The sequence below is a fragment of the Trichosurus vulpecula genome, chromosome 2 (genome assembly GCF_011100635.1).
Source record: "Trichosurus vulpecula isolate mTriVul1 chromosome 2, mTriVul1.pri, whole genome shotgun sequence".
Taxonomy (NCBI): Eukaryota; Metazoa; Chordata; class Mammalia; order Diprotodontia; family Phalangeridae; genus Trichosurus; species Trichosurus vulpecula.
This window is the reverse complement of record NC_050574.1, coordinates 57492253-57513918: the sequence shown is the minus strand read 5'-3', so window position 1 is coordinate 57513918 and position 21666 is coordinate 57492253. Positions and strand designations below refer to the sequence as shown.

Below are 21666 nucleotides of genomic sequence, written 5' to 3'. Positions count from 1 at the left end.
AAATAAACAGAGTACGGGCTTACATATATGTGTATGAGTGTATATGCGTATATATATATACATATGCGTATAACATATGTATATGCATATATATCCTTGCTTAATTGTAGCCTTCTTGTGGGGGGGAGGGGAAGAAACAAAGTAAAAAGCACGCAGCAGAGAACAAAAGAAAACCAACAAGAAAGCAAAGAAAAGCTGGGCAGCTCAGAAAACAATGTGTAGTATTTATTATGTAGGTTTTCTTGAAATGGAAATTTATTGTTTTATATTGAATTCTCTCTTACGTTCTGCTTTGTACATGGCAATTTTTTTTCCTTTTCTCATTTTGTATTTGTTTATAATAAATTTTAAAAATTACAAAACCATTCAACGTGTCCTTTTTCTGAAATTGCCTATATCACATGAGATCACAAGACTTTGGAACACATTCTTTAATTGTTCATCATGAACTGCACTTTTATCACATTGAAAATTATGTCCATTTTTCCAAGTCGGGCCTTGATTATAGCCCATTGGGTTTTTTTTCCATTGATTTCCAGAGATCTTTGGGATAGTTTTTTAATTTAATTTTTACTTAATTTAAATACTTATTTTCTCTCTCTCTTCATTCCCCTAGCCTAATTGAACAAAAAGTGAATAGAAAGAACCTTCATAATATACTCAGTCAAGCAAAGCAAATTCCCACATTTTCCAAGTGTTTGTCTCACTCTGCGCCTTGATGCTATTACCTCCTTTCCAGAAGGGGGCAGCATACCTCCTCATCAGTCCCCTGGATTCATCAGAGTTCTCAAATCTTTCAAAGTTTTTTCTTTATGATAAGACCTCTAGTCTCAAATGGAGAGGTGGGTAACTCAAGAATTGTTACCCCTAGAAGCAGGACAGGGAGTGAGCGAGATAGGCAGCCCCCGGGTTGCAGCAAAGTGCACTTTAATTTTTTATGCTTTTTGTTTAAAACACAATAAACACCATGCCCCACAACACCCAAATCAACCTCCTTAGAAAGGGCATTCCCTGAAATGGTTTATCAACATCAAGGAAGGATCTGACAAATGTCTTTCAGAATGATTTTTGATGAATAAACTAATTTTTACTGTAGAAATGGCAGAAAACCCTGTTCTCTGTGGCTGTTACAATGAAGAACCAGAGACACAGGTGGGCTGTACTACAAAGAGAATGGGGTACAGTTTTCGAATCCTGGTCCAGTCACACAAAACTTCCTTGTCTCAGCACTTATTATGCTTCTTTTCTTAGACTCATAGATTATTATCTTTCAAAGGGGCCTAAGGGGTCATCTGGTCATGGTATCCCAGATCTAGAAGGGGCTTCAGAGGTGATCTAGTCCAAGCCCCTCATTTTACAGACGAGGAACTGAGGCAAAAAGGGGTTAAGTGACTTGCCCAGGGTCACACAGCAAGTATCTGAGGCTAGATTTGAACTCAGATCTTCCTGACTCCTGCACCACCTACTCACCCACCTCTCATATAATATAGGTGTTAAATAAATGCTTATCGATTTATTGAATTGACTTCCTTAAGGTCACACAGGATGGAAGTAGATTTGAACCTAGTCCTTTGGACTCTAAATCCAACACTTTGCACACCACCGGGCTCTTCAGTATTTCAAATGACTTTAATTTTATCCAGGGCCGTATTTCCTTTGGTGATACAGGTGCTCAGCCTTCATCCCCAGGAGGTAATGGTATCATAAAGCGAATGGGTGAAAATTGTGTCCCTAGGTAGGGAGCTGTCCTGATGGTGATGAGCCATCACATATTTGGCAAGACTCACAAACCATGTGTAGCCTGTCCAGTTTGCCCTGGGCTGTGCCTGGAGGGCTTCCCTGGACCCTCCAGTCCAGCTCCACTTTTCGAAGGATTCCTAGAAAGTATTTCTCATAAGTGGTATCAGTCAGTACCATAGACTTATGAAACTTTTTGCAGAAGCATAAACTGTCAGAGCTGGGAGGGCCCTAGAACAACAGGCTTTGAGTTCAAAAGCATGTCAGGAACCAGCGAGTCCAACCGTCTTGTTTTAAAAAAACCAAAACAGTTTTATTAATGTTTTTTGTTTTCACACTAGTCACTTTCCAATATCCTCCACTCTGCCTCAAACCCTCCCTGAAAACAGAGAAAAACAGTAAGGCAGATTTCCCTGGCCCAGGACCCACCTGACTGTAACGTACAACATCCCACATCTTCCCCCTCTCTCTTTTCTAATAGGAGGAGGGATATATCCATCCTCTTGTTTTACAGATGGGAGAGGAAGTTACCAAGTCAGAGGCAGGGCTGGGACTAACAGGTAAACAATAAACATTTATTAAGCGCCCAAGTCCCTTCACTCCAAGTTCCCCTCCAGCTGTTGGGTGGGTGGGAGGCTTCCCTCAGTCTGGCCCTCATCATGGGGTGCTGTCCACTCTAGCCCAGTCCTGGATGTCTGCTCGGCCAAAGATGAGGTAGAAGACCACCCCACATAGGTTAATGGCTCCCGACAAGAAGAAGACATTCCTCCAGCCAGACAGGGTGTCCTATGAACACAAAACAGGGAAGTCAGGTCCATGAAACCACATGAGCCGGGCCAACTAAAGGGTGAATGGAAGCTTCGCCCTAGCCTGGCTGCCCAGGAGGTCCCCAGTGAGGAAGGTGATCCCATGAGGTCAAAGATGAGAGAGATGGAAACATGTGGGAGGAGCTAAAAGGAGAATTGGTCAATTCAGGAAGGAGGTTACTGAGGGCTCAGGGAAGAGTCTGGGCATCAGTTTGAGTAAAGGGCTGCTGACCTATCACTAACTCTTGAAGAACACCCATGGCCTTGCCTCCAAGCCGACCTTCTCTTCCTCTAAACAGCTTAACAAACAAACACTGAAGGTCTGCATATGTGGGTAATATCCTGTGGTCAAGATAATATTTTTAGAGTGCTCAGCCCAATGCCAGGCACATAGTAGGCACTTAATAAATTCTTGTTCCTACCCTCTCTCCCCTCATGGAGCAAAGGAATTAAGGTAAAAAAAAAACCCTTAGACATAGAACACTGGGACAAAAAAACATAATGCTAGAACTGAGATTTAGCATTCAAAGAGGATTTAGACATTGGATTTTACAGCTGGGAAGAGACGTTAAAACAGAATGACAGAAATGGGAGGAACCTCAGAGTGGGAAGAGCTTTAGAACAGAGAGTGTCAGAGTGAGGAGGAGCCTTAGAATACAGAATGTCAGAGCTGGGAGGGTCCTTAGAACACAGAATGTCAGAGTGAGGAGGGGCCTTAGAATACAGAATGTCAGAGCTGGGAGGGTCCTTAGAACACAGAATGTCAGAGTGAGGAGGGGCCTTAGAACACAGAATATCAGAATTGTGAGGGCCCTTGGAATACAGGATGTCAGAGCTAGGAGGGCCCTTAGGACATGGAATGTCAGAGCTGGAGGGGCCTTAGAACACAGACTGTCAGAGTGAGGAGGGGCCTTAGAACACAGAATGCAAGAGATGGGAGGGAGCTTAGAACAGAAAATTTTAGAGCTGGAAGATTTTATAGATTCAGTTCTATTTCATAAACCTTTATTAAGCCCTTACCATGCCAGGAACTATGCCTGAGGCTTGAGATGCAAAGACAGAAATGAAATGGACCCTGCTCTCAAGGAGATTAAATTCTACTGGAGGCATATAACTGTAGAAATTGGTAAATGATCAGGAAATCTGAGGAGGGAGAAAGTACTAACCAGTGAGGACATTGGGAAAGGTTGAGAGAAACCGTGCCTGAGTTCAGCCTTGGCATAAGGGGAAGAGGACAATCAGGCTCAGAGAAAAAGGAAGTGCCTTTCCCAAGGCCACACAGGGTTTTAATGGCACAGTAAGGATTAGAGCCCTGGTCTCCAGATCCCCAGTCCATGGGCTTTTTTGATGAGGCCAGAGAACCTTTTGCTGGTGTGGTGCAGTGGAATGTCCACCACACTCACAGACAAGGAGCATGGATTACTTTGCTGTGTATTCCTCCACAAACCAATTATGCAATGGACAAACATTAACAAGCACCTACTATATTCGAAGCACTGTGCTATACTCTAGGAATACAAAGAGAGCACAAGACTATTCCTGCTCTCAAAGAGCTCACCTTCTAACTGGGTGAAAGAACTCACACAGAAAGGTTCTTTTTCAGTGTAGGTGGAAAGTCACACTGGTCCTGAGGCTGGAGCCACAGGGCAGGCCCAAGGTCCTGAGCAAGCATTGTTGGGAAGAACTGGTAGGCTCTGGATGGGTGGGGTTTGGGCTAAGGCAGTTGGGGGCTGGTCTCTAGGCCTATGGGGTTCAGGCTAGAATGATTAAGCCTCAGTTTCCCCAAGTATAAGGTGGGGATATCTGCCGTGCCTCTCTACGGTTCTTGCAAGAGGGCTATTCTCTCCCCAGTTACCTGACTGCTGAGGAATCCGGCCACACTGGGTGCCACCATTCCTGAGAGATTGGCCAGGGTGTTAATGACTCTGTGCAGGAAGCCTGAGTACCTGAGTTAGGGGGGAAAAATAGCAGAGGCCAAAAAGTGTTTTCTTCTTTCATTCAATAACTTTTCAATGATTCCCAATGTATGCCCAGCCCTGTGAGGGAGACCAAAGAAGGCCCTGCCCTCAGAAAGCTTAGTCTAGAAGATGCATCTTAGTGTGGAAGGAAGAGCACCGAGGGATGCAGTAGACCCCTTGAGAGGAAACTTTGATGGCCCATTGGAACCATTAGATTAGGAGCTCCTCAAGGGCAGGGAATGTCTTCTGCCACTTTTGGTATCTCCAATGCTTGTCACAGTGCCTGGCACATGTTGTTTTTGTTGCTCAGTCATTTCAATTGTGTCCAATTCTTTGTGACCCCATTTGGGGTTTTCTTGGCAGAGATATTGGAGTGGTTTGCCATTTCCTTCTCCATCTCATTTTATAGATGAGGAAACTGAGGCAAACAGAGGTTAAGTGACTTGCCCAGGGTCATACAGTTAGTGTTTTAGGCCAGATTTGAACTCAAGTCTTCCTGACTCCAGATCTGGCACTCTATCCACTGTGCCACCTAGCTGCCCTGCCTGGAACATAGTAGATAATTAATGCTTGTTGACTGACTAACTGAACAACATTCAATTTGTTAGGAATCCTTGACCCTTTCACCTTTTTGTGACACCTGACAAGGGCCCAAGAGCAGACAAGAGTGGGGAGATATCATTCAGAAAAGATGAGGCAGAGACTGACCTGGGGGCAACATCCAGGAGATTCACGGCATAGCCAGCCCCGGTCATGTTGATGAGGGTCATGGAGACAGTGAACAGAATGACAGCGGCGATGTAATTGCAGCCAATGTAAGATACCTCGAGCACCAGGGCTGCTGGGCACAGCATTCCTTGGGAAAGACACAGGGACAGCATTTCCTCTGCCTCTTTCCTCTCCTCTCTTAGTTCACCTGGGATCTCTTCCCTCTTCCTTCTCTTCCCTCAACCTCCCCCACCCCCATTCTCTGTCCATTTTTCATGCTCCTCTTCCCCAGCTTGGCTCCTTCTCCTTCACTCCTTTGTTCATTTATTCCACAAATACTTGTTGAGTGCAAGCATAAGACTTGTGCTGGCTCATACACACCCCACCCAGGCCTCCCTTTTAAACAGATGCATCACGTGTCCAGGGCCCAGTGGAATGTGTCCAGATGACTGACCCAAAGGGCTCAGAGGGGGATGGGAAAAAAGAGGAGAAGGGGGGTGGGGCAGACCCAGGGCATCAGGCCCATTCTCACCCAGGGCTGTGAAGAGTGTCCTCGTTGTACCCAGATGGAGCAGGCTCTTGGCTACCAAGAAGTCTCCCAGGAGCCCTGTGCCTATATGACCCAGCCAGTTTCCAGTGTGTGGAGGGGCACTCAGGAAGCCACTCTAAGGAACAAGCCAGGGCCAAAAGGCCCCCTGGAATCAGGAGGTGGGTGATCTTGGGGAGAGGGGAAAAGAGGGGAAAGGAAAATGAGGAGGAATAAAATGAAGATAAGAAAGGGCAAGAAGGGAGGAGAAGGTGAGGGAGAAGAGCAGCTGTGGAAGAGGACAGAGAAGAAAAAGTTCGGAGGAATCCCTAGCTGAAGTGGTTTTTCTGCTGATGTCTCAAATCCAATCATGAACGAGCCATTTCTTTGGATTGAGCAATGTAGTGAGTGAGGCACTCACACCTGGAACCAAAGGGTCAGAATGGGGAGGAACTTTAGAACACAGAATGTCAGAGCTGGTAAGAATCTTAGAAAAGGGCATGATAGAGCTAGAAGGAATCTTAGAACATAGGTGTCAGAGCTGGGAGACTTAAAACCTAGAACATCAGAGCTAGAAGAGGTCTTATAACCTACAACCTCAAAGCTGGGATGTCCCAAAGGACACAGAATGTCAGAGCTGGGAAGAATCTTAGAACAGGGCATGATAGAGTTAGAAGGAACCTTAGAACATAGACGTCAGAGTTGGGAGACTAGGACATCAGAGCTGGGAAAACATCTTAGAATGCAGAATGCCAGAGCTAGAAGAGACCTTTGAATGTAGAAGTCAAAGGTAGGAGACTTAAAACTAAGAACATCAGAGCTTGAAGAGACCTTCGAGCATAGAATGTTAAAGCGAGGATGTTCTGAAACACACAGAATGTCAGAGCTGGGAAGAGCCTTAGAACAAAGTATGATAGAGCTGGAAGCTTAGAACATAGAAGTTAGAGCTGGGAGACTTACAACCTAGAACATCAGAGCTGGAAGGGACCTTAGAACATCGGAGCTGGGAGGGGCCTTAGAGACCATGCCCTCTTATTCACAAGTGAAGAAAGTGAGACCCAGAGTACTAAAGTGACTTGTCCAAGGTCATTTACCCAAAGTATCAAGTTGCTCAACAATGCAAGAGAAGTGGCAGAAAGTCTTGGACAGTCTAAGAACCCTGGTTCTCTACCCTGGGAGGTAGAGAGAAAGGAAGAAGAGGGAAAAACAACAAAAGAAGAAAGTAGGAAAGGCAGACAGTTTGTTTGGAGCTAAGACCAGTTTGCGCGGCATTTAACAGTGAGAGTGCTGGGCAGTAAATTGATCCAAGGTATCTCCCTCTCTCCTTTGGTGATGGGGACTTAGCTGGTGATGCCCCAGGGAAGGTAGAGCCATAGGGCGCCATGGTGGCTCTCACCTCCCCGGTGTCCAGGTGAAGGATGCGGTTCAGGTACACAGGAAGGAGGGTCAGCAGGGTGTAGAAGAGCCAGTCACAACAGAAAGAGGCAATTGCAATGGCCCATAGTGGCCCGCATTTCAGCATGGAGAGGAGGGGCAGCGACCAGCTGTGGCAGGGGCCCTGGGAGGGGAAATCCTCTTAGTAAAACCATCCAGGGCTCAAGAACACCCAAACTGGAAGTTTGAAGACTTGCCTTGAAATCCTGGCCCTGTCACTTAATGATGATGTGACCTTGGGCTAATTGTTTCACCTGAGTCTCAGTTTTTTCTTCTGTGAAATGGAGATAGTAATACTCGTACCACCTACCTCTTGGTGTTGTAGTTGGGATCAAATGAAATTGTGGATTTTTTTTAAAGGGAGACCTTTACTAGGATTGTCTCTGAAGGGTCCCGTCCCCATTTCCAAGTTAAGTTGAGGCCGTAGCAAGGCTAACAAAAGGTACACCCCCTACCTTCTGGGTTGAGGCTGATGCGATGTATTCCTTCTCTGTGGTACTGAGGCAAGGGTGACTGTCAGGATCTTCAAACACCAAGAAGAACCAAAGCAGGCACCAGACACAATTCACACCTCCTAGTGGGCAGGGACAAGAATAAGGAATGTTTTCCCATGGGAAAATGCTGCCATACTTCCCAAAGGACTTTCCTTTACTGGACCTGGGTCTTACAACAACCCTAGGAGGGTGGCAGGGCAGATATTCTTTTTTCTTAATGAAAGAATATATTTTTATTTATTTTATTAAACATTTCCCAATTACATTTTAAAAAATTTTAACATTGAATTCCAAATCCTCTCCCTGCTTCTCATCCCTCCCCTACCCCTTGGGTGTGATTGTTGTCTTTCTTAATTGAAGAGGACCAAAATGACATCACTATATCAGGGTCAATGTACGGTGTGTCCAGCTGTGATCGATCAGATAAATATGAGCTAAGAACGCTCAACTATTGGTTGGGCACAAATAGTCTGTATCAACATTTTTGCAAAAGAGATGTCTCTAAATTCGAGCATCTCGTTTTTTTTGAGCTGCTTTTATTCTGCTTTTCTCATAGGGCGCAGTGCCTTCTTTTTTTTTTTTTTTGGAAGGGGGAAGGCAGGGCAATTGGGGTTAAATGACTTGCCCAAGGTCACAAAGCTAGTAAATGTGTCAAGTGTCTGAAGCTGGATTTGGACTCAGGTCCTCCTGACTCCAGGGCCAGTACTCACTGTGCCACCTAGCCCTGCACAGCGCCTTCTTTGATGTGGACATGCCCTGCTGGATGATCCTGTGCCAATGTCTCACAAATCAATTCCGAAGTTCTGCAGAGACACCTCGAGAGTGTCCTTGCATCACTTTTTCTGACCTCCAGGTGAGTACTTGCCTCGGGTGAGTTCTCCACAAGATAGTCTTTTAAGACATAGCATTTTTAGCTATCCATCTCCAGAGAAAAAACTGATGGTGTCTGAATATGGATTGAAGCATAGTTAAAAAAAAACTTTCTTTATTTTTCTTGAGTTTTTTTTGGTCTATGTTTTCTTTCACAGTATGACTATTATGGCTATGTTTTGCTTGACTACACATGTATCACCTATATGGAATTGCTTGTCTTCTCAATAGGAGGGGGAGGGAAGAAGGGAGAGAACCTGGAATTCAAAGTTTTAAAAATGAATGTTGAAAATTGTTTTTTACATGTAACTGGGGAAAAAGAAAATACTAAATAAAGAATTTTAAAAAGACATAGCATTTTCATCATAAGGCCCTCACAATTCTGGACCGTTGTATTGCTGAGAATAGCTAAGCCTTTCACAGCTGATCATCATACAATATTGCTGTCGCTGGGTACAATGTTCTCCTGGTTCTGTTCACTTCACTTTGTATCCATACATATAAGACTACCCACATTTTTTCTAAAACCATCCTGCTCACCATTTCTTTTTAGTACAATAGTATTCTATTACCTTCATATACCACAACTTGCTCAGCCATTCCCCAATTGATGGGCATCCCCTCAATTTCCCATTCTTCACCACCACAAAAAGAGCTGCTATAAATATTTTTGTACAGATAGGTCCTTTTCTTTGATCTCTTTGGCATAGAATATTTGTATCCCTATCTATATAAAGGCCCAGAAAGCTAGGAAGTAGAAGAGCCCAGATAAAAACCTAGACTTCCTAAACCTTAATCTAACTTCCTGTACTATTATGTTGGCTACCAAACCAGAAGGTGGAAGCTAAGAATTTTTAACATGAGTATCGTTCATAGATCATGGAGGCATCATGGTGCAGGGTTGACAGTGTCAGACTTAGGACACATGGACACAATTCCTGGCTCTGACTGGCCCTAAGCAAGTCATTTGACCTCTGAGGGCCTCATTTCCTCACCTGCAAAAAGAGGCACTTGGACTACATGTGGCTAAGGTTCCCTCTAGGGGCACCTGAGGCTGGATTTGAATCCAGATTCAGCTTTCTTGTCACATCCTCCCTACTCTGTTCTTTTCTCTATTATTATAGCCCTCCCCTAAAAAGATGCCCATCTTTCCCTAGGAACTGACTGGGTCTCACTCACACCCACCAACTGGGCTGGTGAGCTCGAGACTATTCAGTTGCACTGAACATAACCTTGAAATAGATCTTTCTTCTCCTCATGTTTGCTTTGGACAACCTTTGGAGTCTGTTGGCTTCAGCTTTGGCTGCTGGGAGGGGAAGAGAAGGTGGTTTTCTGTGCCTGACAAGGTACCCATACAAATGCCTGGTTGATGACTTACCAAAGATGTAGAAAAAGGAAGGCCACCCCAGGGTCTGGCATGTGATGCCTCCTACCATCAGGGTGAAGAAGGTCCCTAGAGTGGTACCTGGGAAGGAATATAGAATCTTAGTGCTGAGAGGAACCAGAGAACATAGAATGTCAGAGCTGGGAGGGCCCTTTAGAACAGAGAATGTGAGAATTGAGAGGGAGCTTAGAACACAGAAGGTCAGAGCTGTAGGAGGGCCTTAGAACATAGAACATCAAACCTATGGGGGCCTTTAGAACACAGAATATCAGAGGTGGGAGAGCCCTTAGAACTTAGAATGTCAGAGCTAGGAGGGGCCTTGGAACAGAATGTCAGAGCTGGAAGGGACCTTAAAATATATACATATATATATATATCAGAGTTTGAAGGACCTTTAAAATGTAGATATTAGAACTGGAAAATCTCCTGTGTTCCAGGACATCCAAGTGTCAGAGTACAGCTGGGAGGGACCTTAGAACAAAGCAAGTAAATAACCATCCAGGACCTCAGAAAGCATATAATCCAACTCTCTTATTTTATAGTTGAGAGAATGGAGGTCTAGAGATGGGAAAGAAGTCTCCTTAGTGCCCATCTCAGCTGAAACACAGTCCTAGGAACCTTGGGAAGAAGGCTTTTGTGCCAGTGGAGTGTGGCTCTGAAGATAAACTTTTCCTAGGTCATGGTCTTATGGAGGGGCAGCCTTTATGTCTTCTGAGGTGTGAGAGCTACAGGGGTCTTATAAAACACATCCCTGGGAATCTGGAGTCCGTGAGTGAGGTCCACCAGGAGCGGCAGGTGGAGGGACCGGGGCACACGAGGCAGATTTGTGAGAAGCAACCAAGAGCTAGCGCTTTCTTACCAGCATCTGCAAAATTCATGAGGCAGGTGAGTTCCTGAGGTGGGGCCCACTTTGTCCAGAGAGTGTAAACTGCTGGGAATATCACACCCTGTCACAGATGGCAAAACAGCCAGATTATTCCGCTGCAAAGGTGACGATTCAGTTCTGCATTTGGAAGGTGGGGAGGCCCGGGGGAGGAGAGCAGCAGGGATGGGGACGTGCCCTGTGCTTTCATGGTTAAAAGGATTCCTGGGTGAGGAGACCGCCTTCGTCATGGCTGGTTTGTGCCTTGTCTGCGACTTATCATCTTAGAGAAATCCAAAGAAGGAAAAGTGTCTTCCTCCTGCCGGCGTGCCTTGTTTTATGTCTCCAAAGCTTGTTTAAAAGAGTAAAGTTTGAGGTAGAAAGAAGCTTACAAACAGATGCCAGAGCTAGGAGGGACCTTAGAACAGAGAATGTGCAATTATATGTTAGTGCTGAAGGGAACCTTAGAACGTAGAACGTTAGAGACCTTAGAGAGAGTCTAGTCCAACCCTTTCATTGGACAAATGAGGGAACTGAATCTCAGAGCGGGAAGGGCCCTGCCCAAAGGGACTGAAATCTCGGTCTCCCAGTGCCCAGCCCAGAGCTCCTCCCACCACCCCATGGACACTCCCATCTTTGGCCATCTCTATTCCGGCTCCTCTGCTTCCGTTCATGGACAGGGCACAAGGGAGGTGGGCAAAGAAAAGGGAAGTGGTGAGAGCCAACACCGAGAATCTATCTGGCTCCCAATAGGAGCGATAAGAAGAGACAAGGCTTCTTCCACGACCGGTATGATGTTCAGCCCTTTAGACCCCTGGGTAGTGGTAATAATGATATTATTTCATGATGTAGTCAGTAAAGGACTGAGCCTGGAATCAGGAAGACCTGAGTTCTCATCTGGCCTCAGACACTGACAAGTCGTGTGACTCTGGGTAAGTCACTTAACCGCTATCTGCCTCGACTTCCCCATCTGTAAAACAGGGATCATGATAGCCTCTGCCTCTCTTGGTTACGGTGAGGCCCAATGAAATGATACATGTGCTGTGCCATATGACACATATGAAAAGGTTCTGAAGCGTCCCCAGATCGTAAAGTCCTATAAACACTTAGTCATCATTACTGTTGCTGTCATTATCACCGCCCCACACTCTCTTGGTGGTCACAGAGCACTTTTAAGCACATTTTCTCATTTGAACCCATCAGCCCAGGGAGCCCAGGGAGGAATGCTGGAGAGGAGGAGTCCGCCGTGCTTATCATTCTCGTTGCCGCTGGCATCCACTCCACATCCCTTCTGGAATACGGAATCTGTTTTGGTCGCATCATTCCCTCTCCGCCATCGTAAGCACAGATTTCCCGCAGGTTTCTTCTCATGACTGTGTTTTCATACGCAGCTAGCTTATCCAGCCAGCATCACGACGTAATATCAGTACTACCGGAATGTCGATTCTATCCCATGTCTAGCCCAATCCCTTCGCTCGGCAGACGGGGAAACTGAGGCCCAGAGATGTAATGATAGCAAGCCTGCACGCAGATGGTTCAGCGGGAAAGCGAGCTAAAGCAGACAGTGATGAGAAGCCCGGCAGAGGGAAGGGGAAGGAAGACGGCCAATGGACATGAAATGGGCAGGCTCGGTCGGTGTTCCTAGGGCGGCCTGTCCCTATCATCCTTGACAGTAGATCTGCCACTTCGGCACCCCTCGCTCCCACGTGTGGATGGAGGAAGTAGACATGCTGCATGGGAACACTGAACTTGTAAAGAGCCATGAATAGGACGTGCTCACATACTGAACAAGTCCATGCAAGAGGAAAACCACAGACAATACCCGTGAGCAATTAGGACCTACTGTTATTGCTGTGGTATATTGGAAAAGCAATGGCTCTGGAATAGGAAGACCTGGGTTCAAATCCCACCCCGGGCACTATCTGTATGATCTGGGGGAGGTCACTTAACTTCCCTGGGCCACAATTTCCTCATGTGGCAAACGAGGAGGTTGGCCTGCCTACCCCCCACGGTCCCATCCAGCAGGAGATCTTTGGTCCTAAGCTTCTACTACTAACATTCATATTGGGCTGCAAGGTAATAAAACACTTTCCTCAAAAAAGCCCTTTGAAACTGTTGGATAGAAAGCTGGACTTTGAGTCAGGAAGATCTGAATTCTAATCCCACCTCAGACACTTACTAGCTGTGCAACCCCAGGCAAGTCGCTTAACCTCTCTGAGCCTCGATTTCCCCGCCTGTAAAATGAGGATAATCATGGTATCTACTTCCTGGGGTCGTTGTGAGAATGAAATGAGACGATGTCTTCGCAGGTTCAGTGCGTGTAGAAATGCCGGCTATCGTTACACGTGAAGACGTCGGATTCCTGAGGGAGAAATGGAAGGTCCCGCGGGCAGCACGCTGAAGAGACGGGATCGAAACCCGCGCGGAGCTCACCCGAGAGAGGCCTCGGAAAGCCTGGACGAGGACCAGGTGAACCACGCCGAGCTCTGCGGCAGAGGACCGAGGAGAGCAGCAGGCCAGCGCCCGGCACGGGCTTCCAGCCCGCAACGCCCGTGAGGCATCCTCCGGGAATCTGGGGGAGGAGGCGGCTGCAGGAAAAAGAACTCAAGAGGAATCCGCAGACTTCAGGGGTCCGGTCATAGACGGGGGCCTGGAAGAGGGGGGCGCCTGCCAAAAGACTTGGGGGAGCGGAGGAGATGCACGATATAATACAATATATGATACGATATAACAATATGATATAATATGATACAATACCATACAATATGATATGATTTTGACTGTATAATAGTAGTACATAGTAATGAATGTACACTACAGCGTGCTAGTATTGTGTAATCAATGCATAATATAGTATCATAATAACATAGCACAATAACTGTGTACTGTAGTATAATATTGCATAAGGATCAGCTAGGTGGTGCAGCGGACCGGGCACTGGGCTTGGAATCAGGAAGATTCATCTTCCTGAGTTCAAGTTCGGCTTCAGACACTGCCTAGCTGTGTGACCCTGGGCAAGTCACTTCATCCTGTTTGCCTCAGTTTCCTCATCTGTAAAAAATGAGCTGGAGAAGGGCATGGCAAACCACTCTGGCATCTTTGGAAAGAAAACCTCAAAATGGGGTTATGGAGAGTCAGACATGACTGAAACGACTGAGCAACATAAATACTGTATAAATAATATGTAATGTATAATATAATATAATTGTATAATATACAATATATACATATAATATGAATACAATTATGCCATATAATTATGTAATATACAATATTATATATAATATATGTAATATAATATAATGTAAACATAATTATAATACAACGTATAATATAATAATATAATGTAGTAGGTATAATATGTAATGTATAATATAATATAATTGTATAATATTCAATTATACAATATATACATATTATATGAATACCATTATGCCATATAATTATATAATATACAATATTATATATAATATATGTAATATAATATAAACATAATTATAATACAATGCATAATATAATAATCTAATATAATGTAGTAGGTATAATATGTAATGTAAAATATAAACACAATAAATGTATAAGGCAGTATAACATATAATCAGTGCATAATACAGTATTATCGATCAATGTAATATAATCCATAAACATTGAGTGCATACTATTGCATAATATAGCATAATAAATTGTATAATCAACGTATGATAGAATAGAGATGAGACCCGTCATTTCTACGACAATGTGTGGTTTACCAAAGCACTTTACGTCTGTTTTTATATCAGTACTAATAACCATAGCTGGCGTCTATATAGAGCTTTTAGGTTTTCAAAGCGCTTTGTGTTACCTCATTCGATCCTCATAGCAATCCTGAGAGGCGGGCGCTGCTATTATCCCCATTTCTCAGCTGAGGAAGCTGAGGCTCAGAGGGCTTAAGCAGCTTGCTCAGGCAGGCACAGTGAACAAGGGTCTGCAGTAGGATTCAAACCCAAGTCTTGCGGATCCCAGGTCCCAAATTTAACCTACCCTATTGGTTCTTGAGTAATACTTCATTTTCTCCAATTACATGTAAAAACAATTTTTAACGTTCGTCAGAAAAACTTTTTTTAGTTCCAGAATCTCTCCGCCCCTGTCTCTTCCCTCACCCCTCCCTGAGACAGCAGGCAATTTGATGTGGCTTATACGTGTGCCGTCATGCAAAACACATTTCTGCATTAGCTATATTGACTCTTATAATGATCAGACACAAGTATTACTGCCCCTTTTTTACAAGTTGGGAAACTGAGGCCCAGAGGATTCAGAGCCACAGGGGAATTGGGAAACCATCTCGTTTGACCCCTTCATCTCACGGAGGAGGAAACTGAGAAAGTAGACCGAGGAGTCCACAGGTTGGTGGATTTGGAGTCTAGAAAACCTGGATTTTAATGACACTTACTAGTTGTGTAACCCTGGGTAAGTCACTCAACCCTTTTGGGACTCACTTTCCCCATCTGTCAAATGAGGGCGTTGGACTCCCTGGCATCTACGGTCTCTTTACATCACTTTATATCCATTTATGGTCCCATGAGACCCAAAGAACTTCACTGAGGAGCCCAGGGACACAGAGGTCAAAAGTAGTCAAGCCAGGATTCGAACACAGGCTCCAGGATCACAGGAACACTTCAGGGTCAGCAGCTATCTAACCTGACGTAAGACCGGAGCAGGAAGGAAGCTTAGGGACCACGCTGGCCGGCCAGCTCCTTTTTCCACGCTGCTCCATTGTTCTTCACTCCCGATCCAGTCTCCCTTCCATGCCAGTCCCCACCACCCTTGGCCCAAGACCATGTAACTAGTGTTAAAGGCAGCCCTTCAGCCCAGACCTTGTGACTTCAGGTCCAAGGCCCAGGCCACACTAGGCCAATTCTACACAGCCCTGGGTGCTCTTTAAGGGTCCAAGGGCCAGTTGGGAAGGTCTGGACTGAGCTGCCTTGGGTGATCGGCCCTAGAAACCCTCTCTGACGTGCTCAGTGGGACTGTGTGAGGAAATGGGACCCGAGGCTGAGCACAAAGGAAACACTTCAGGTGAGGAATCCCATCTGTGGCCTGCCGTCCTCTCTAATAATTCAACCCAACCCCAACAAATGTGTAGTTAGCACCTGCAACGTGGAAAGGAATGTGCTGGGCATTAGGGTTCCAAAGATGAAGAATGACACGGTCCCTGCCCTCGGTAAGCTTTTATGCTATGAACACTGGGGTGTGCTGGGGCCAGCTTGAACAGGTTCATGAAAACCAAATGTTCAGTTGACTGCCTTAAAAGATTGAGTTCCCCCTAAATGGAAGTGTTCCAGGAGGCCTTGATGGCCATTTGTTGGAGATGTTGTGGAAGGGGTTACTGCTCAGGTAGGGGTTAGGCTAGGTCCTCCCTGAGGTCTCTTCCCACTCTGAAATTCTAAGGTTCCAGATGTATTCCCAGTATAGCCTACTTGCAGGAATTCTAACACAAATTTCACTGATAGGGAAGGAGACACCTCACCTTCCCAGAACTCTTCTCTCCCACATCTGTGTGCTAGGAGGGAAACCGAGCACAGAGATGTAATGCAGCACTGTGAATGACTCAGTTCTTCTCAGCAATGCAATGATCCAAGACAATTCCAAAGAACTTACCATGTAAATTGCTATCCACCTCCAGAGAAAGAAATGATGGCGTCTGAATGGATGGAAGCATACTTTCTAAAAACTTTCTCTATTTTTCTTGTCTGTTTTCTTTTGCAACCTGGCTAATGTGGAAATATGTTTTGCATAACTGCACATGTATAATCTATAGCAAATTGCTTGCCTTCTTAAGGAGGGGGAAGGGGAAGGAGGGAGAGAAAAAATTTGGAATCCAAAATTTTAAAAATACAAATGTTAGTTCTCTTTACAGGTAATTGAGAAAAACAAATTGTTTTAAAAAATAAAAGTTTAAAAACTGCACTAAAAGTTTTGGGGAAAAAACATAATGTTGTGGGCTCATCCCAGGCTTCTCCCTCCCCCCTGCACTGAAGCAGTTTACTACCTTGACCTCTCTGGGCTTCGATGCATTGAGGGGAGCAGGAGGAGGCCCAGGACACACATCTGCAGAGACATGTCTGCTGGCCTGTGCTGTTCACCATGGCTACAATGGCGATGCTGAGGTCCACTCGCTGGGAGTAAGTAATGAACAAGGAGACATGCAGGATGATAGCCAGGCCCCAGCGGACAGAGCAGAGGCCTAGCCCTGGAGGATGAAACCATGGAAGCGGTCAGGGCAGCTAGACAGCCAAGATGCCCAGGTGCCCTTTGTCCTCTTCACAACCCGGCTCCTTCCCTCCTATCGGTCTTCTTACACTCGACTCTCCTCTATGCATGCTACAATCCAGGTCCCTTGCCCCATAAATTTGCAATTCTTGGAACATGACTCCATTTTCTATCTACATGCCTTTGCACAGGCTGTAACTCATGCCTAGAGCACATGCATCCCGTGATTCACCTCGGCCTCCCGGTTTCGCTCAATTCCACTTTTTGCAGGAAGCCTTTCTCCACCCTGGGCTTAGTGCCTTCTTCTCTCAGATTACTTCCCATTTACTCTCTGTAGATATATATTTACTTGTTGCTCAGTTATGTCTGACTCTATGTGAACCCATAGACTTCATCCGTAGGGTTTTCTTGGCAAAGATACTGGAGTGGTTCACCATTTCCTTCTGCGGTGTGTCCCCATTTTACAGATGAGGAACAGAGGCAAATAGGGGTTAATTTTGACTTGCCTAGAGTCACATAGCTAGTAAGTATCTGAGGCTGGATTTGAATACAGATCTTCCTGACTCCAGGCCCAGTGTTCTATCCACTGCACGGCAAGCTGCCCCTTATGCTCCATAAAGATTATGTGTGTGTGTGTGTGTGTGTGTGTGTGTACATATATATACATATATATTTATATATATATTTACATCTATATTTATATGTGTGTGCCTGCGTGCGTGCGTGCGTGCGTGCGTGTGTGTGTGTGTGTGTGTGTGTGTATAGTAAAATACATGTTGTCTCTCCCATTAGAATATAAGTTCCTTGAGGGCAGGGAGGATTTTTGCCGCAATTCTTAGCATTGTAACTAGCACATAGTAAACACTTGATAAGTTATTTGTTGACTGACAAATATGGAGATCCTTGCCAAAGCTCTGAAAATCACCCCCCAGGAGAGAAGCAAGTGAGTAAACTTTTTGGTTCAGATCTGTGATTTCATCTGTGTATAGAATTACCAATATGGAAAAAACTTCCTGTGATGCAAGAATATAATTCACGTATAGTTATAGTGCAGCTAGGTGGAGCCATAGGGCATAGAGGGCCGGACCTGGAGTCAGAAAGACTCATCTTCATGAGTTCAAATCCAGCCTTAGACATTTACTAGCTGTGTGACCCAGGCCAAGTCACTCAATGCTGTTTGCCTCAGTTTCCTTGTCTGTAAAATGAGCTGGAGAAGGAAATGGCAAACGGCTCCAGTATCTTTGCCAAGAAAACCCCAAAAGGGGCCATGGGGAGTCAGTCAGACATGACTGAAGAATGATTGAACGATATGAGTTACAGTCTTAGAGACTTGCCTATGAATATTTATTACCACCACTGGTAGTAGGAATTATACTTAAATTACCTTGCAGTGAATGCGAACTGCTACTTAAAATAAATTATTAACAATTATCACACAGCCATCAAAGTATTAGAGAAGTCTTGATAATTCAATAACAGCCCACATTTACGTAGCCCTTCATGATTATGGTTCGCTGGGTTCAAAGTGCTTGAAATACATTATATCTTTTCTTGTATCATTACATTTTCTGAGTTTGAGGAGGCAGGGCTGGGATCATTTGTTATATGGACTTTACAGATGAGAAAACTGAGGGAAAACATCTAGACCAAGGACTCACAGCTAGTAAGCCTCAGGGAGAGGGCTGGAACCCAAGGCTCACGACTCAGTCCAGCACTTGTAACCTCCCCCCTCCTTTATCCTTCTTCCAAATCTCTCCTTTGCTCTCAGCCTTGGCCTGACCCTCATCCTGGTTTCCAGTGTCTCCTTCCACATCCAACTTAGCGCCATGGGGCTTTAAAATGTAATGGGGGCATAGGATGGTCTTTGATCTGCTAACAGGCAGCAGCGTTCAGTGATGACAATGTTCTGTATTCACACTGTCCTTTATCCCTATGTCCCAGGTGTCTTTATTGGCAAGGGAAATGAATTTTTCTCAGCTGGAAGGATGCTCTGAAGGATCATGGGAGGTGGAGCCCAGCAGGACTGAGGACACTCTGGAACTTTTGAGCCTTTCTGAGAGGATGGGGGCAAATGTGCAGACTCATGCCTTCACCAAAACCTGGGTATTTGTAAGGGAAGAGATCAGCTACTCAGAATTACATAAAATTTTGAACAATTAGAACCTTGTCTGACTTGAGGACCTGCTTAAGGAGTTACCTGCTTGGGCAGAATTTTCTGTTTCACTGGGAGTGGGTGAATTTACATCTTTTCCGTTCTCTCCCCTCTTCAGCCTTGTTAAACTGGCATCATTCCTCCTTAAAATTTGTTTATTAGCTACCTCAGCTGTTACCTCCCCAGGATCTCCTCTGATGAGCTGCCTACCTTGAGAATTTTCAGCTCAGGAGAACACATGCAGAAAACCTAGAGCACACAGAGGCTCTTGATAGGCAATTAGTTTACATGGGTTGATAAAAGAGTCATGATTGTAACAACAAACGAGGCAGTATCTATTTATAAGCAGCGACCTGCAGCGAAACCTGTAGCCCATCTCTTTGGGGGCTATCTTTTTTTCCTCTGTAAAAAGCAGGGGTTTCTAAGGCCCCCTTGAGATGGCACATTTTATGTCCTATGTTCCCTTCCCATCCTAACATTCTATGTCCTGGGGTTATACGGTCTAAAGTCCTTTCTCAAGCTAACATTCTGTGTTTTTGTTTATTTTCTGATCAAGGCTTTTGATTTCACTGATAAAGCAATGCCCAGTGAAGAAAGCAAATGGTTGACTTATAAACTCTGAAAGTGTTTCATTTGGTCTTTGTCTTCCCAAAACCCCATACAGTGCCTGGCATGTGGTGGCCCCTAAAAGGTGCTTATTGATCCATTGACTGAGTGGAAGGCTTTGTGGGAAGTCACATGTGGAATGGCTTGCCCAGGGACACACAGAGATGGGATTTAAAACCAGGTTGTCTCGATTCCTTGGTCAACCATTCTATGTTCTAAGGTCCCGTCCAGCAAGAATACACTACAAAATTAAGTCCCTTTAGGAACTGACAATTGATGTTCCAAGGCCTCCTCTGGCTCTGGCTCCCTCACACAGGTGTAATTAGAATGTTTCCTTCTGAAAGTCCAAAGGGCTTCACATTCTCCTTTGCTACAGATGCCCGAGAAGAGTGATGGGTGGAGAGAGTAAGGACCTTAATGGTTCTAGGATGTTGGATGTGGAGCCAGGAAGACTCAGATACTTACTAGCTGTTTGTCCTTGGTCTAGTCATCTTATCTCTTTCAGATTCAGATTCTCATCAATAAAAAATGAGGATGATAATGACACCGACTTCCCAGGGTTATCTCAAACGAGGCAATGGATACAAAAGTGCTGTGTACACTTTGAAGTTCTGTCTAGGCCTTACTATTATTTATTCTTTTGTTATTGTTGTTAATTCACCTTTCCCTCTGGGCGGCTGCTCATCCAGGAGAGGGCAGGTACTTTCTCCATGAATCTCAGGGGCTGAGCTGTCATTCTCCATGCTGAGCCCGACACCTCTTCGCACCCCCTTGGGTACTTCGTCTTTCTGGGGAGAGCCTGTTGTCTTGGCATCCACAAGAGCGTGCTACATCTGGGGCAAGGAAGAAGGTTTCTGTCCAAATCGTGTGGCTGAGCCAGTGATAGTTTAAACACACACACACACACACACACACCCCAAAGTGCTCAACAAAGAGACTACGATTGTTCATTGTTGGTTCTCAAGTCCCTATTCCAAGAAGCATAAGGGACACTAGATATTATCAAGTCCAACACCCTTGTTAAAAAAAATAAGGAAATTGAAGCTGAGATAGGCGATGCGATTTGTTCACAGTCACTGAGCCAGTTAACGTGAGACAGGTTGTGAACTCACATCTTCCAGACTCCATTCATGCTTAGCCCTCTGGTAGCTACTGTACCATCTGGCTGCCTCTAGAGACTAAAGAATCCTCCCAGTATGAACTACTCCCAAGGTCTTTGCCATAAATGAATGGCTAAATAAATAAGTTCCACTTATTAAGTTTGTCGTATGAGCTAAGCATTGCCATTTTTATGTGAATGATCAGACTTCAGATATTACAAGTAGAACTCAAAATCTTATAAAAGTGAATGCTGAAAAAAATTTAAAAAAATTTTTAAAAAGCGAATGTTGAAAACTATCTGTACAAGCAATTGGAAAAAATAAAATACTATTAGGTGGAAAAAATATTATATGTGAAAGACTTTCAGAAGGCTAGACCAAATGATTTTTCCAGCTCTAACATTTTCTGCTCTAAGGTCTTTCCTAGCTCTGATATTCTATGTATCAGGGGTCTATTTGAATTGCAACATTCTGTGTTCAATTTGGGCAGCTAGAGGGCAGAGTGGATAGACTGCTCGGCCTGGAGTCAGGAAGATTTGAGTTCAAATCCAGTCTCAGACACTTACTAGCTAAGTGAGCCTGGGCAAGTCACTTAACTCTGTTTGCTTCAGTTTCCTCATCTGTAAAATGAGCTGGAGAAGGAAATGGCAAACCACTCCAGTATCTCTGCTAAGAAAATCCCAAATGGGTCACAAAGAGCTGGATATGACTCAACAACCACAACAAATGCTCAATTTAATTCAACAAGGATTTCTATTCTACCATTGTGTTCTATGGGTT

At 44.8% G+C, this 21666-nt stretch overlaps 1 protein-coding gene across 1 annotated transcript; it reads right to left on the bottom strand.

Annotated features, from left to right (window-relative positions):
* Positions 1-2096: 2096 nt before the first annotated feature.
* LOC118839719 (sodium-dependent phosphate transport protein 3-like) lies at positions 2097-20562 on the bottom strand. Its single transcript, XM_036747247.1, is given in 13 exon segments — positions 2097-2523; positions 4399-4489; positions 5210-5357; positions 5742-5874; positions 7132-7293; positions 7625-7743; positions 9912-9998; positions 10777-10864; positions 13213-13276; positions 13278-13429; positions 16808-16880; positions 16882-17008; positions 20448-20562. Coding segments are annotated over 13 exon segments (1455 nt in total). The 5' UTR covers positions 20530-20562; the 3' UTR covers positions 2097-2394.
* Between the last annotated feature and the right edge of the window lie 1104 nt (positions 20563-21666).